Source organism: Neodiprion lecontei, chromosome 2 (genome assembly GCF_021901455.1).
Source record: "Neodiprion lecontei isolate iyNeoLeco1 chromosome 2, iyNeoLeco1.1, whole genome shotgun sequence".
Taxonomy (NCBI): domain Eukaryota; kingdom Metazoa; phylum Arthropoda; class Insecta; order Hymenoptera; family Diprionidae; genus Neodiprion; species Neodiprion lecontei.
Window position 1 is genome coordinate 37,640,303 of NC_060261.1, and position 17,035 is coordinate 37,657,337.

Sequence of the window (17,035 nt, forward strand, 5' to 3'; positions counted from 1 at the left end):
GCCGGGGACTAATGACTCGCGAATAGAGTTTCTTTCACTCGGGCTCAACGCTAGCCGGCCTCGCTGCCGTCGTCGACGTCGTCCTAGTCGTCATCCCCCTGATAAAGAATTCACCCCTGGAGCAGTAAGCGGCACGCTGACTGGAAGCCGGGACTCGAGGAGGCGTCGGATACACGCCACCTACCACTGCTAAAAGGTCGGAGTGCCGTGGAGGCACAGCGTTATAACGGGTGACCCAGGAAGCGTATTCAGGCTCGAGATCCGCTGATCCGTGCTGGGGATAGGCGAGAGGGATTTCGGCAATTTGTGAACCCGTTGGACCGGGATCAAAGGATTATAATTATTTTCTCCTCCTTCAATCCGATCTTCCTTCCGATCGCGCGTTCTTCCCGGATCCCTCGGGATCAACGCTTCGGGTATTAAAACGTTGGCTCCTTGATCCTTGCGCCGGTCGCCACATGACCGAATTCCACGATGTTTAAGTAGCGGGAAAGTTAATTAATTTCGCACCAAAGCCTCGTTCCGAACATTTCACTATTTATGAAAGGAGGTGCTCGGACGGATGTTTCTTTTCTTACCGTATTATCCTTGTCAATATACTCCTCGATGCTGCAGGTATACACGTATACACGCTAATTTTATTTCCTTAGCGAAAATTCGCGCATGTATACACTAGGAATGACAAACTGAATTACATCGAATTCATCCATACATTAGCATGCATTAGCATCCGGCGGCTCTTTGCAGCAGCTTGCAGCGAGATCAGTCCTACCTCGACTCCGGGAGAATCCGATTACACTAATCACTGCAATCAGCCAATTACCCTTTGGTATCCATCAGCCTCCATTGACGCTATCGCGGCTCCAACCCCGGGAGCTCTGACGTGTCTTCTGATTAGGTACCAGGAACCAGCATCCAGGCGCGTAAAGAATGTCTTTTTTACTACCGATCGGCCGTCTTCCTTGGAATGGAATAACAGCCGTGCCGATAAACTGCGTGTGTTCCTTCACCCGAACGAGTAAATGTTCGTCTTTGCATCCGCTGCAGTTAATCGCTTCCGAAGAGCAAAACAGGCCTCGCTCCTTTCCTCCGACGTATAGCGACAGTGCGATAATGCCGCCGAAGATTAGGCGAATCTTAGTGGAAATTTCGTTTCTCTTTCATCTTTAGGGATGCTGGCTTCAGTCTCGAGTCGATGAGGGTGACGTCGACGACGACAAGGGAAGAAGAAGAGGGGGAGGAGGAGGAGGAGGAGGAGGAGGAGAAGGAGGCTGGCATTGTCGACTCGGCAACAATACCACGGGCTAATGTAAACACGTGACTCTATAAAGAGCTTGGCAATAGATGGATGGAAGGTGCGACAGTGCAGGAAGTCTCTTTTGAACGAGATTCATTAAGGACCGGGTGCCTCGGGCGAATGCACCTCGCTTCAATACATGGTTCGAAGTTCCAGGTTCGCTGCCGCGGCATCGGATTGTGAATAAATTCCACTTTAAATATTTTCCCACGTGCAGTCTTTATCCGACTCGGCTTACTCGTCCGCCGATATTCTTCAGCGTCCAGCGAGACGTCGACGGGTATCCGGGATCCTGCTTCGATTCACCTACTCCACGTGCTTGTGGATGGATCGTGGAACGGCGGAGCAGAGGTCGTAGGTGCCTACGCGATATCCGCTCAATTACCAGAGCCGGTTGGCTAGTCTGTTTTAATTACTGAGAGGCTTTGATTGTGGCCTGCAGACCAGAGACGAGCTATTCATTCGTTCCTCCTACCCCAATAGCCTCTCCATCCGACGAACCTGCAGCAGCTTCAACGGTGCTAGTTTTTTGCCCGCAAACCTTGCCTAAAGTGTGTCTGATATTTGTCTGTTTTTCAAATATTGGACTTCTCCTTATAAAAGTCACTCTTAGAATTCAATATTTCGGAACTTGAGGTGCTGATCGATTTGCTGATCGGTCGATGCGTGTAACTTGTAGTTATACGCTCAGTAAAGTTTTCATTCTCTGCTTATCTCGCTGAGTGAGCGAGCTGTGGCTACCTTTCGCTATCCAAGAATCTCTGCAAATTGTGGACCAGAGCTTAATCCGCTTTAGGCGGAGCAACGAGAGATGCTTACCCCTCGCACGCAGCCAGTGGAAATAGAAAGAAATATGTTTCAAGTGAAAAATATATGATTCCCGTAAAAAATGTAGCGACCCCTTTTGCTCCTGATGCCGACGGCGCCGTTCCTCTTTGGTCTCTGATACCCTTTCGTTTCCGGGTTCTTCGTACTCCTCCACCATCTCTGCCTTCTTCCTCTTGTTTCGCTTTGTGTAGACACAGCCAGCGAAAAGCGTATCGCGTCATTTTTCACCATCATCTTATTCGCGAGGAAATGACCCTGCCGTTTCCGGTCTCCTTATCAAGATTCGCGGCAGCGAACTGCCGCCAAGTACCCATCTCTTACAGGCCCGCGAGCGCATCGAAGATCTTATATATACGTATTATACATTATACCCGAGCAATCGACCGTATTAGTTGCGACATTATAAAATCCCTTTCACCAAAAATGAAATTATCGAGGACGCTAACGTCGACTCGCGCGACGTTGGCACTCGTCAAAGGCTGCCGGAATGAACGTCCATCCATCGGTGCCCACTGTCGCAGGCTTTCGCAGCACGGTAAAAAAGGCACAAGGATATATAAGCGTCCGCGTGCGAGACCCTAGGACGAGTATACGTGTGTGGATTTTTTGCAGCTACTGCCGGAAGTCGAAATCCTTACTAAAAGAGCTGAGGGGGTGTGGAATGATGCATGTATAATACGTTACCAGTAGTCAAACTAATCTCCATCGCTCGTTGCCGGTGTCCGAGGACCTTGAACTGGGGCAGAGAGACCTCGTTGCTGACGCCAACGCTGTTCGGACCTTCGTTCCACTTGTACCTGATGTCCCGCATCGTGTAACCGACTGCAAAACAGAGAGAGACCCCCGATGGTGTTGGCAAGTACCTTACGGCACGCTCCGGCTTCGAGGGGGCCTCCACGACTTACCTTACCCTCGTCCCGCGTCACCCTCTTTCGCTTCAACGTTCTCGCCGCCAAATGATAGTTTGAAAAACATTTACGGGGTAGGGATATAAGGGCTGAGCTCGGCACCATCGAACCTCTCGCAGTGTTGTCCTCTGACGAGTCGTGTATGCACCCCGATTTATGCGTCATCATTACAGTGTCAAAGTGTTCCCTTTACCGCAATGGTGGAAATTGATATCATCTTTCTGTGCAATTGTGAGGGATGGAAAAAAAACACACACACACAAGCACTCTCAAAACCGTGCGCGTTACTTTACATATCATTATATATTGTATTATATAATGTGGGTGTCGGTGTTCAGACGAGATCGAGACGACAATGAATTTACGCTCAGAGGAGCTGACCAACGAGGATATCTACCTGTTGAGAGGTGTATGGTTGTCTGTCGTTGTCTGTGCCCGAGCACGCGAAACTGGGGGAGTTCCACTTCGTGCGAGATGCCGACCGATTCCAGGCCTGCGTTCCATTTGTACCGAATATCGCGCATTGTGTATCCAACTGCCAAGAGAACAAAACACAAAAATCTCCACTCTAACATACAGTTAGACACTTAGGGGGCGTCTTATGGGACCAGCGGGATGTATCGGGCCGTGTCTCTACGCCTGGAGGGTTCAAGTTTCTCCACAAATCTAGCTGTTGCCGTCTTTCGTTCATCTGTCACCGTCTGTACTCTCTGTATACTGTGATCTGAAGGTCAAGACGAAACGTCGGTACGTCGTGATCTGATCGCGAAATTTTGAAACCACTTTTTGAATCATCAGCAGGAATTGTGAGCATTGTATTTGGTGCTCTAGGGATTTGGGAGAAGCCTTGTTCGAAGGAGTGCGATACGAATTTCTGTGAAAATTCAAGTCGTCTATTGTCGTAAAGCTATGAAAATTATCTGATGTTCATTGAAACTTGAATCCTTGTCGGCATTTACGGTAGTCGGCAATATGGGTGATATAACAACATTCCTGGGGAGACTGAATTCGAGGTAAATAACAATTATTTAAGTACACTACATTCAATGATGAAGATATATGACATTCGGCCGCGTGCACCGGCATAGCGAACACTTGCTGAATTCAAACATCTGTGTTGATGCATTAATGTTATTTAATTTCGAGTGCTTGACTTTCTGCAGCTGCAATTTCGAGAATGAAATCGAATATGCGACTTGTGTAGAATACAGATATTGTACAAGGTATGGTGAGAGGATGAGGCGCGTGGAGTGCTGCGTGATATGAAATTGTTGATTTCACGGTCCAGCTGTGTTTTAGCCTACTATGATGCTGGTTTGTAATAAGGGATATTTTCCCGGGAGAATTGACTCTTCGTCCAACATATTCTATGCTCCAGCGAATTTCTTCAACTTGGGGCATAAAGATCAAGCGTCGAGTTTCCTCTAGCGGCACGACTATGGGAACGCAAGGGAAAGGTAAATTAACAGTCTCTGAATTTTCGATTCTATGGTCAATGGGAAGAAGTAACAAGGAATCGAGAAGATGAGAGGAAGACGACGAAGTGCGAATAGACGATACATTCTTCCATCGCAGGCTGCCTGTATCGAAATCACGGGGCGACAATTGATTTGAGACAACTTCGTGTTCGCTATGCGGCGCCTAATGATGGTTTGATTCTAAGACTGAGGTCCCGTTCACACGTGGTAACAGCTTGAGAAATTCGGGCAAGTTGCATGTCGCCCTCAAATAACGATCATGATCCATGTGTGCACGTGACTTGATACGAATACAATAATACGTTCGAGGTATGTGGAGAGAAATTTCATGCCTGGAAGCAGGCTTCGGTTTAAGGAATATAATAAACTATGTAATCAAGGTATTTAGGAAAATTAGCATAGACTAGTTATTATAAAAGTACAACAATTATATCAATATTTAAGAGAAGAGATTACTCAACGAAATGGCTAGTAACTATATCCATAAAGGTCATATAGGTTGATAGGCAGACTGAAATACGAATGGATACATAGATAGACTGGAAAATGTGAAGAGATCGAGGAATATTAAGAGAAACAGAGAAAGAGAGAGTAAGAGAGAGTAAGAGAGAGAGAGAGAGAGAGAGAGAGAGAGAGAGAGAGAGAGAGAGAGAGAGAGAGAGAGAGAGAGAGAAAGGTAGAAGAATATATATGAAGAGGAATAGAGAGTAAAATAATTTCTGTGCGTCTCTGCGGCAGTGTCTAGTGCCGAGGCGAATACAACAACTACACATGCACAATACCTATACTTATTTCTAACAATGCGATAACTACTAAACAAACGAGAGGTAGCCATAATGATTGATTGATCGCGATCTTCGCGGGTTGTTTCAAAAAAAAAAATAAATAAAAAATGCCTCAAACGAGCTTATACGTGCTTTTATAAATATTCTATACCTACAGGCTTGCAGTGTATTCTTAACCAAATTAGTGAATATTGATTGAAAATCGAATACCGAAAGTTGTTTTATCCAGGCTACATTCGAGTGGCTCTTTCCTTGAGAATTAGTTCTCGCGCTTTTAACTCTAATCCGTCACTTGGGAAGAATTTCACCCCAAACATTTTTCAAACTTCTCGCAGAGTCATTTAGTCATGGAATGGGCCATTCTTCATGCGAAATAAAGGCCTTTTTTCGACACTTTGGGCCCTTTCTTTAACGTTGCTGATGTTTTACAATATTGAAATAAATAATTTTGGTTAGGAAAACTGAGAGAGCTTTTTCCTCGATCCTTGAACAATACCTAGATATATTTTTTAGATTTTTAGTACGCATTTTTGCAGCTAAAAATCACTTTTGGGGTGAATTTCAGCCAGTGTGACCGACTAGAGTTGAAAGGTGAAACAGTGCAGGTGGCATCATGAGGCAAGCCTGAAACGTGGCATGTTTATCAAGCTTTTGCATCGTCTCCATTATCACCTGCTGCACGATGGTCGAAAGCGCGACTCGATCCGCGTGATTGTGGGCTGTCGGTATACGTATATCGCAAGTACACGCGACAACGAATCAACCACGACTAATATCGCGGCGCAAATTTATACGCGCATTTTTCCCCACGCCGCATTCGGTATCGGGGCTAATCGTGGGCCTGGACTAACGAGCTGTCGGCATGCACGCACCTTGCCCGTGTAATAGCTAAACCGGAAATGTCTTAATGATAAACGGTATTAGACTTCCGGGTGCGCTCTTTATGCCCAAAACCTTAAACTGGACATCGCCGAACAAATCGTATTCTTTAACGTAAGGTGAGGGTAACAGTTATTGATCTTTTTTGGTTGTAGCTGTTCGATCCGTGGTTCTAAAATCACCAGAAAATAAATTTGCAGTGTCTAACCCTTTAGCAATTGGTCTTAGTCGTCGAGAAATTCACACTTTGTGCCGTCGGTTTATAATTTTGGAAAATAAAGGTTCGATAATTGGGTCAAAACGTGTCAATAACTGATACACTCACCTTATTACGCTCAATATTTCCGCGATACTCTGCACGCGGCGAACGAAAATCGGTCGCTCATGGATCCAAAGCTTGAATTACAGAGCAAATTGAGATTATTCGCGGTAATTCGCCTGGGCGAGTTTCCTCGAATACCCCCCGGCAACGGTGAATTTGACGCGAACATCCGGTGGCGTGACCACGAGCAAGGGTGCAGCGTTGTATCTTTGTCCTTGTGAAAAAAGGAAACAAACATGTGGCAAACTTTTCCGCGTACGTGTATAACTGATTAGACCGAGAATGTGCACCGAGAATTATGTGTCGCCGCTTTTACAACTCTCGCTGTTTCGGAGATTTTTATTTTCTGATTAGGTCAAGGCCGTGACACGCGGTCGATTAGATATGTTTTACTTTATTGTACGGTGAAAAAATGTAGAACCGTGGTTGTCGGATTAGAAACAGAAACACGCTCTCGGTGTTTCCTGAAAAGAAAACTGCTTACAGTAACAACGGCAATAAATACGTTAGAACATGCGACAAGTAGATAGAAATTGGAGAAATTTATGGAAACGGTATTAAGTTCTTATCGCGCGTTCCGCAACTCGACTTGAAAATTTCTTCACCAAGTCAAGAGCGACCTGCCACTGTCATGATTCCGAGGCACCGCCAGAAGGGTCATAGTTCAAGAACCGAAAGGATCGGAACAAAGGACAGTTTCAAGTCGCGTTCGCCCAAGAACTGTTCCTCTCACTTTCAAATTTTCATCTTAGCTCTGTACCCGCGCTATAATACCTACGTAGGTCTCACGCTCGAACCTTTTCTCCTTCGCGGATATATCGGGCAGCCAGTTTCTCGAGTGGAGGGTTCGATAAATCGAAGACAGGATGTGGATATAGGTACAACGTACCAAGGTACGTGCAGAGCTAAACCCGCGTGGTCCGCGAATAGTTCCCCACTTGAGCAACCCTCTCGCTTCACCCAACTACCCGTCCGCGGCACGATGCGTGTGCACGCTCACGTTCTCGCCGAATGACGTGTACATAAATGTGTATATGAGAGGTAAGGTAGAACGATTACCAGAGCTATATTTTTGGTACATGTATAACGGGGTGCTCCTTGAACAGGTCATTTTTGAATTTCGACAGTTTCTTACTCCCCGAATTGGCTCGAAATAATTCAAAAATATCTTTCTAATTTTTTCAGATTTTCATCCCAACTGTAACCCGTGTCGCCGGAGGGTTGATTTCGATGAAATTTGATACAGGGTGGCTCCTTGGGTAATTCATTATGAATCTGGACTCGAAATATTGAAATTAAAAACAGCGCCGTACCAACTGACTTTCACTTTTGGGATGTTTTTCCGCGGACAAACTATTCTACTTAGAATAAATCCGCTATTTTGAATTTCAAAGTTTTGATTCCAAATTCGTAATCAGTGATCCAAGAAACCCGTTTGGTAGATATGTTGTTCTCTTGAAAAGGGTCAAAAATCGAAAAAATCAACCCTATTTGGACCACGGTTTAGAGTTGAGTTGAAATTCTAAAAAAAATAAGGGAATAGTTTTTTAATTATTTGCAGCCGATTTGCGAGGTGAGACATTCGAAATGCAAAAGTGATCTTTTCTAGGACCACCACAACGTATGTACGCTCTACGGGGGTGTGGGTGTGTATGCATATTATGTAGAGTACGCAAATATATATTCATGCCGTTCATGCCGAACCTTTCGATGACATCCAATGCGATTGGTACACACCGTGACAGGTACGAGATACGAATGATATCTACTGGCTAATCTATAGGCAAATGTACAAGATGTATGGAAAAATACATAAAGGAAAAATCCATAACTCATAGGATAATAATGTTGACGTCGTTGTCGTGAGAAACAAAAATTAATACGAATATTAAGCATGCGCCGGCTAGATGCACAATGCGTCAGGATTCGGTTGGTCGACCTTTGTCGAATTCGACTTTTGACTTTCGTCGGCTCCTGATGGAAATAGAGAGAACGGGCGGGCCGTCGTCGGCCGTCATCCCCGGACACGCGGCTCAGTGCTATGTCGGAGGCCCTGGTGTATAGTATAATTAATTATTTGACATAATCCAGGAGGCGAATAAACAGAAATTATACAATTGAAACATAATTAAATTGGCGAAATTAAACGTTGCACGTACAGGTGTTTTATACGCGTATACGAATGTATATAAATTATTCGCATGCCTGTATACACGCTATACAAATTCGCATACGCTGCATATTCAAATATATATGCATATACATATATATGTACAAACGGATATCTATCGTACATATTAAATATATGTATATAATTATATATACATGTATATGTATATGAATGTATATGTTTATACATAGAAAAAATATAAGAGTGGTGTGGCGGGACGTTCAGTTTTGACAAGGCGCAACCGTCCTGTTCTCCGGTTTTTTCATCGCACGCTCTCCTCATCGGCAGCTAATAGATCGCCGTAGGGCTTAAAACTTGCGTTAAACTTGCGCAAAAACTCGACGCTATAACGTACATTAAGGTAAACTTGCAGGCAACGAACGCCGCTTAAATAGACAAACTCGCTACACTGCGTCTGTGCAGTAATTTGTAATTAACGCAGTTTACGCTTTGCCGCGGGGTCGATCGACCCCCGCCCCCACCCCCAACCTTCCGCCTCCTCTTAGGTACTCGCCCGAAGAAAAGAGCCAAGGGCGAGGAGTGACGACCAAAGGCGGGGGCGGAAGGGGGTGGCTTTGAAACCGAGACGATATCGGCTCGATCCACTTTTACCTCTCGCGGTCATAATTCCTTTACAACAATTTGCGGTCGTCCTTATTACCAGAACAATCGCGAGCTTTCGTCTGCAAGTCCTCCTCCTCCCCTTTCCTCACCTCTACCTCCACCTCCGCCTTCACCTCGGTACCTTTCCTAGCATCGGAGAGCGGCGTTTACGCCTCGGTCAAAACTGTCGCGATAAGTAGAGAGCGGAGACCCCCGCAGCCGAGTCGTGTGAAAATCTCACACGTATCATTTTCTTGTGTGTTTACTTTTATTCTTGCTTTCTTATCGTAAGACGCGTACGAACCGTGGCGTACTTCTTTCAGCGTGTACATCGATACTCTGTGCAAATTCAATTTGAAACGCAGGAGGCCGGACTTGTTCTGGAAATATTTGCCTATACGGTATCTACGATACAGTTTTACACATACGTAACGTTTTGAGTAGGTAACGTACGTAGGAACGCTCCGGAACGGTTTTGTTATTTCGTACTGCGGGAACGCGCGGCGTGCAGGCGATAATAAATTAGCAAATTTAGTTTAAGACGTATTATAGGTGTCGAGTGCAGGGAGAGAGCGGCTTGCCTCGCTCTCCGCCGGAGTGCGGTAATTGAACTCATATTTCCAGAAAAGTCCGACTTTTTCGCGCGCCATTGCAGACTCTCAGCGACGTCACGTCGTTGCTCTATTTTTCCTCAACAACGTCGTTCTGCAAGGGGTTCTCTTTTTTTCTTCCACGTACACACGTACAAATTCTAAGCAATAATTTTGGGTACATTTTTTTTCGCGTGTAATCTTTCAACGCTACAAGAAACTCGTCCAACTACTACTACAACGTACGTGATTCGTTTTCTTGGACGTTTGAGGAATTGAACCGTTTCAATGAGTAATTATAAGTATACGCCGAATAATGCATCGTGTAAACTATAAATTAGATTCGATGCTGCTGCAATTTTGACGTTTCGATAAACAAGAAAATTAAACAAAGCTCGGAAACTCAGAGCGACGTCGTTCGGCCGCGAGTAGTAAAGGTCGGCGTGTGGTCAGCCGCGTATAACAGGTTCGAATATCATCGTGCACGTCTGTCTCTTAGCTATTTGTGTATTACTTATTTAAACATAATTTATGCATAACGGTCCGACGATCGCTGCTTCTCTAATCTGTATAATGTATGCGTAGGATTTATACGCTTATTTATAGACTGGCGTTGCATTGTAAGTAACGCGGTGTATTAACAGATATATACGTCGTGCCACACGTCGCCGCATATCAGGCGTGATCAGTGACGTCACGTTGTACAGTGATGCCTGATGGTAAGCTTGTTTAACGGTGCTCTTGGCTGCACACTGTGCTGCAAAAATAGTACACTCACACCGAAAGAAAAATTTCTTCATATATATATATATATATATTTATACATATATATATATGTAATATGTACACACACACGCACGCACGCACCCACACATACACACATATATATAATTTTATATATATATATATATATAAATAAAGAGTATAAGAAAATAAACGGAAAATAACAATAGAGGAGAGATAGACAGATAGAAGAGATACGTAGAGAGAGACAGACGCTGTAATATAGGGGTTAGAGACAGAGAGTTTGGTCGGTTTGCATGTAAACGTGGGTGTGAGGATCTCGTGTTCATTAGTGGCTGGTTGTACAGAGATATTTTTACCGACGGTTGAGACGTGACATTTTTTCATTTTACTACTGACAAACCGTTACACCCATAACGATTCTCTGAACGTTTAACGGAGAATCATTCAACCATTCGGTTATTCTGTGAGATGATACAAGTTTTTTCCAGTCTCAAAAATCGGGGACGGGAGTTTGAAAGACGGATATATATGTATATGTATTATACCGGGATGGGAAAAGTCGGGGAAGAGACAGATAAAACCGCGTGGTTACCACCAGACGAGTAAATTTGATTGAGGTTGTTGGAATCCTGCAGAAATTTTAGACTTTCCTAGATATTTTATCCCGCTCTGTTACACGTGGAACATGTGACCCGATCAAGATGACAAGACGTTGTAGGAAATCAGTTTAGAAGTTCCGTTGTTGTGTGGGGTCAGCGTTTTCATCAACCGCGATACGGATTTATAGGTAGTTAATCATTGTTGTTTCAATCGTTTGTTTTCATCAACCGCGATACCGATTTATAGGTAGTTAATCATTGTTGTTTCAATCATTTGTTTTACCACGTTTTACGTACTTCTTTTCGGAAAATTAGATTTTAAAACTGGATGACGACAGCTTGTTGAAGATCGCGATCAAAGCAGGAGCGAAAACCGGCTTTGCACAGCGACTTCGTAATTGCGTGTTAAATTATCATTATAATATTTCCGAGAATATTCCTTATGGACGGGGTAGGAAGTTTTAACTTTTTTAATAACGCTCAGCCCCATTAACCTTCGGACATTTATTTTTCAGGAACTGATTTCCATCGAAATTCAAACCTCTGTACGGACTCTGCTTTTTGTGCCCGTCGAGTCGTATCCAAAATTACGATCGTGCAACACCCGCGTTGTTCAATTATTATCACGGACTTTCCTTTATGATGTTAGCAATTTTCGTTTTATTTTTCTCTAAGATCTCCGAGCAAATTTCAAGAATCACGGTTTTTTTTTCGTTTTCTTTCGATATTCCGATATTCAATAATTATCGGAATAGTTGTTTCCTCGTGTTTTCTCGGGCAAAATTTAATCCAATTGTTCTTTGAGAGTACTTTGAAAATTTATTCAAAAACACAAGAGATAAATCGAATCGGCGTCGCTTTTATCGTTTGATAAAAAAATTACGATTTGTACGACACGGCGAGTGGTCGAGTTTTTTAACGAATACAAAAGGCGATTGAATAGCGGTTAGATACAACGGGGCGATAAGAACGCGATCGACCCTCGAGCACCGGCGGTCGTGTGATAATTAAAGAGGCAACGAAAATAGGTCAGGTATAAGGGTGTTATCTTTTATTGCCGGATAACTCGAGTGCCATTTATGCCTTATAATTGCAAGTTTGAATGTGCGCCGAGGTGCGCAGCAGCAGCAGCAGCAGTCTACGCCCTTATACACATTACATCCCCCTGCGCAAAGCTAGTATAGGTATGTTAAGTAGGTCGTCTCATTTCGTAAGTCGGTCCGGAAACGAACCGCGTCCGCATGAATGGGGATTTTTCAAGTAGGCTTTACAATTACCGCCAAAGAGCGGCGTCACTGAAAAGGCCCGTTTTTCTATTTCCGGTTCTGGTCGTGTTTGCCTTCGGAAAAAACGGTCAACAGGGTTAAATTTCTTTCAGTTACGAAACAAAAAATTGCCTTTGTCATTATTAGCCGCTATAATCGACCGACGCCGCGTTCACTCCTGCAGAGATTTATAATTTATCCGTTAGAAAGTTCACGGTGATTTGCGTCAAATATTGACGATGTACGTGTACTTTTTCAATAGTCGGTGTAAAATCAAAGCCGCTTTATAACCGGCAACCGAATCGCGCTGTTTGTACAATTTTACATCGATTACCGTACGATTATTCGTAATCGAAACGTGCGTTTGTCGGGAGATTATAAACGGGATCGGGTTAAACGTATTAATGTTGGTTTCGTTGGGTGTCGAGTGTGGTATTTGCAGAGAGATGACCGCTGCAAATTAGCGTCGAATATACGGTCGTATAAAAGTTGTTAACATAAACTAGTAACGTCGTAGTTGCCGATCCGTCGAAACGATCGTTAATATTTTCCTTTCCCGATTAAATAGACGTGTCTGTATACTCGTTGGGTCGGAGGTAATTACTTACAGCTCTCAATCTCGATATGGCAGAGCTGTCGGTCCATCGGAAAATATTGCAGGTTCATCGGACACGAGGCGGTGATGGTTAAACTGCAACAGACACAAAGCTTCGTTAGATTCTCCGTGGAGGAAGATCCACGAATAATAGATGAAAGCTCAGTGACCCGCGTCTCTGTCGCTTTACTCTTGTAAGGCGTGACTGACATCTGTTTACAATATTCAATTCCGAGGTATCGGAAACGCTCACACAACTGTGCAACAAGCGTGTGTAAAACGTAAATTACACCTTGCGATTATTCGCATTACGTAAATAAGCAACCTGCAGAAATTTCCGTCCGTATATGTATAATGTACGTGCACGTGTAACGTATATAGATGTATTTATTACACATATTTGCGGTAGTGGCAATTTATTGATTGCGAGTGTAAATTACACACGACACATTAATGAACACGAAAGCGTCCTGCCCTGGTGAAATCCCATCTCCCGGTACACATCGTAATCCAATGTTTGACGTATCACGTTGAGCGTATTTGTTCCTGACACACAACCGGTCGGGTACCTATAGCCCACCTACCCACCTACCTACCTACCTACCTACCTACCTACCTACCTGTGTGTTGGGCAAAGAACGGCTCTCGGCCCATCAGCGCTTATTAAAGCATGCGCGTTGCAGCGTTATGCAGATAATCGCGGTGCGCTTCTACCGCATGTGTATATCATGTATACATATATATATATATATATAATTATATATCGTATCATCATATATATGTATATATATGTATATGTATATGTTTGCATGCTTGCGTACGACGTTGGAGCGCATAACTCGTAGAGTAATAATTATTTTCGTCTCCTATTTGGAATCCCGTCTGGCGTTGCAAATAATCCCGGGTTATAATAGGCCTCGAGATATATTATTTACTCTGGAGATTATTATACGTGGTGAGCTCATACGCTTTATCCGTACTATAGTGGAAACTTCATATTTATCGTGGATGCACAGCTCGGGTCATGGGGTCATTCGAAATTTTAGATAACGTATTATAATTGCAGGATTGAGTAAAACTGATCTTACTGAAAAATCCATGGTACAGTATAATAAGCAGTGACAAATTACTCGTATTGGTAAACGTTTGCGTTTTATGATTACATGTATGTGTAACATATTTGTGTATAGAATATATTAATACTCGCTGTGAATGCCCGTGCATTATACAATCATCGGTGTATAAGTTATAATGCGAATGGAATGAAACGACGCAGCCCCGAGAGTTGATACGGCTGATGGTACTCGACTCGGGGAGTTTAACATTCGTTACAGACGTCGGAATATCCCGTTGAATAATCCAACGATTTTATGCTCGATTTTTGAAGTGCTCGCAGGAACCGAGGGAGCGAAAGGTCAGGGAGGACGATGATACCTACTCTTATTTACAGGAGCACTTAAAGCCGCGAATCGAAACCGGTAACGAACGTTAAGCGGACAGTAATGGGCTGCGGGGCGAAACGGGGAAGTCCCAATCAACCGTTTTGCCGCCCAGGGTTTCCGCTTTGTCGCTAAACGTCCGCTGCGCCCCGGTTATTCCGCAGCGGAAAGCTGCGAGCTTCTCCAGCCTGCCAGCCCCGAAAAAAGCCCGCCTGCTGATCGCAAGGCATACGCTCAGCGTCGTTCTGCGATTCATTCGACTCGTTATTGATTCCGTGCAAATGTTTGCATCCACGCAACCCCGCAGATTGCCGGTGATTTGATTGTCAGTCTGGTACGAACGTGCCTCGAAGTTTACTTAGCCGCACATTTTTTACACGCGAGTCATTTTCACTCGCCCAGATGCAGCAGATCGGTCGGCGGAAATCCTCTCGCGGAAACGACGCTGTAATACCATGGGAAAATATCGCGTGTCAAATGGTTAAGATCGTAACCGACAAAAATGTGATTTTAGTGGCAAAAGGGCGTACAATTCTTTTTTTTTTTCTCTCATCATTCGCTCTGAAAATGATCAAAACCTATGATTTAATCGAAATCAAGCGTTTGAAAATATACAGACAAAAGGTGTTCGGATCTTTTTAGCTGTTTTGGTCTGAGACATGATCGGCAAATTTTCCTATGATCCATAAACGTACGTTTGAAATTCTATCGAGCGCTGAGAAATTCACTCTGCTTTAAATCTGGCGTTTTCATCGATTTCTCACAATTAGAGGGAACAGAAACACGAGCAGTTTCGCATGCTGATCAGGCGATGATTTTCCTATCCTACACGGTAGTTTCACTTCGGTGTTACGTGTATTTTATTATCGGAATCGATGGTACAAGTTTTGCCGTTCGCGGGTGAAAAACGCCGGGTGTCTCATTAGAGGAACGAGTGTTGGGAAAAAGATTGGGTCGTCGTATACGAGATTCGAGGCGGCTTTCGAAAATCTAGTCTTCGGTGGTGTTTTTAATTAATCTCGCGAGCGCGTGTAACGAGTAATTAAAAATACCGCGAGAAAACACACGTTCACTGTGCCAGCTGCATCGGCGTCGCAGGAATAGGAACGTCGGACAAACTCTCGTCACGTCTAGCGAGCTTTGAAGTAGAGGGGAGGCGTGAGAGCAGAGTTGGTAAAAATACTCTCTTGACCGTCAACTGTCAAAAAATGTGTCAACTCGGGAAATGAGAAAGTAAAGTGGGTCGAAACTATCAGCGCAAGGAGATCTCGCAATCTTGTAAAGTCGATAACCCCGGATATCGTTGGTGTAAAAGATGATTTCGTCTCACTGATTCTGCCGACGATGCGATCAGCGCGGTCTTCGCAGCGAGCCAGGTGAGAGAATTCTTAATAATCACAAATGCAAGACTTTCGAGTCTCGATGATTGAATAGGAGGATTTCCCTGGCAGACTACCGAAGCTATGCATAGTTAACTCGGACTCGCGGAATGATGCGGGAGGGTAACATTCATCATGCAAAGGCTGCCGAGGCAGGAACGGTATAGTTGCGTAGGTATACAGTGGTCCTCGAATAGAAGGATAGAAATAAGGATAAAGAAGATTCGAGTGCCTGCAGGGATGGAAATCGCAGTTTTGATGAATTGCGAGGAAAATTCTGAGAGATGATTTTTGCGGCGGTTGATCCGACGGAATCCAACCGGGGCGCAGCCGAGGCAACGAAATAATAAAACATCCTCTCATCCTTGAAAGGATATCGCGTCGTATGTATACATATACGTATAAGGTATAGGCGCGGACCAGTGGCTAGTTAGGATGAAATATCCGAGTTCCACGGCTGTAAAGTGCCGAGTGTAGATATATAGTCTCCGCATTCTTGACCTCGTCTCGAAAGGATCGCCGGGCAAATTTTGCAAATGGAATTTCGGAATAAATAACGTCCGACGGACAAACGCAGCGGCGAAGCGCGGCGTCCAGGAGAAGTCTCGGAAAAATGTCGCAACAGATTTTGAAACGCACTTCGGCGGTAAGTGCAACCCAGATTTTTATCCCTGGTGAAAATATCATCCACGTGAAATCGCGACTCGGCGTATTCCACTGAAATCGATCATCGCTTTAGCCTCGGACGGCGAGTGACGAGTCGATTTTGGGTCAGCAGACGAAAGAGAAAAACCGACCGACGTGGTCACGAATACTCGCCGTAGGATTATTCAAATCAGCTCGGTCGTGCGTAACGTTCGCAAGTTAATTCGCGAGCCAAGGTGTGGCCTTAGTTCGGTGCATCGCGAGTATTTTTTTGGGAGGACGGAACGTTTTCCAACGGCGTGCTAGCGAGGGGGCAGCGAAGGAGCCTCGGACGACGATGGGAGATAAGAAGCGATGTTTTTGCGAACCAAAGACCGAATAAAAACGTCGAAAAAGCAACCGCCTAAGCGAGTAACGACCTCGACGCACGCCAACGCAACCTCTATTTAGCCTTACGTTTCTTTCTGCATCCCCAGCCTTTTATTCCTCGTATATAGACGTCCATT

General features: G+C 44.4%; 1 protein-coding gene across 7 annotated transcripts in view; it reads right to left on the reverse strand.

The window, feature by feature from the left end:
* LOC107216469 (gamma-aminobutyric acid receptor subunit beta) overlaps positions 1-17,035 on the reverse strand; it is an 84,947-nt gene that overhangs the window by 12,548 nt on the left and 55,364 nt on the right. For 6 of the 7 annotated variants that reach the window (XM_046730565.1, XM_046730563.1, XM_046730562.1 and 3 more), the window contains exons 5-6: positions 13,080-13,162; positions 2,810-2,947 (exon numbers count right to left, since the gene is read on the reverse strand). In XM_046730565.1, coding sequence (XP_046586521.1) covers positions 2,810-2,947; positions 13,080-13,162 — 221 coding nt within the window. Of the gene's footprint in view, positions 1-2,809; positions 2,948-3,430; positions 3,569-13,079; positions 13,163-17,035 lie in introns of all 7 variants that reach the window. The other variant, XM_046730566.1, reaches the window with a different exon arrangement.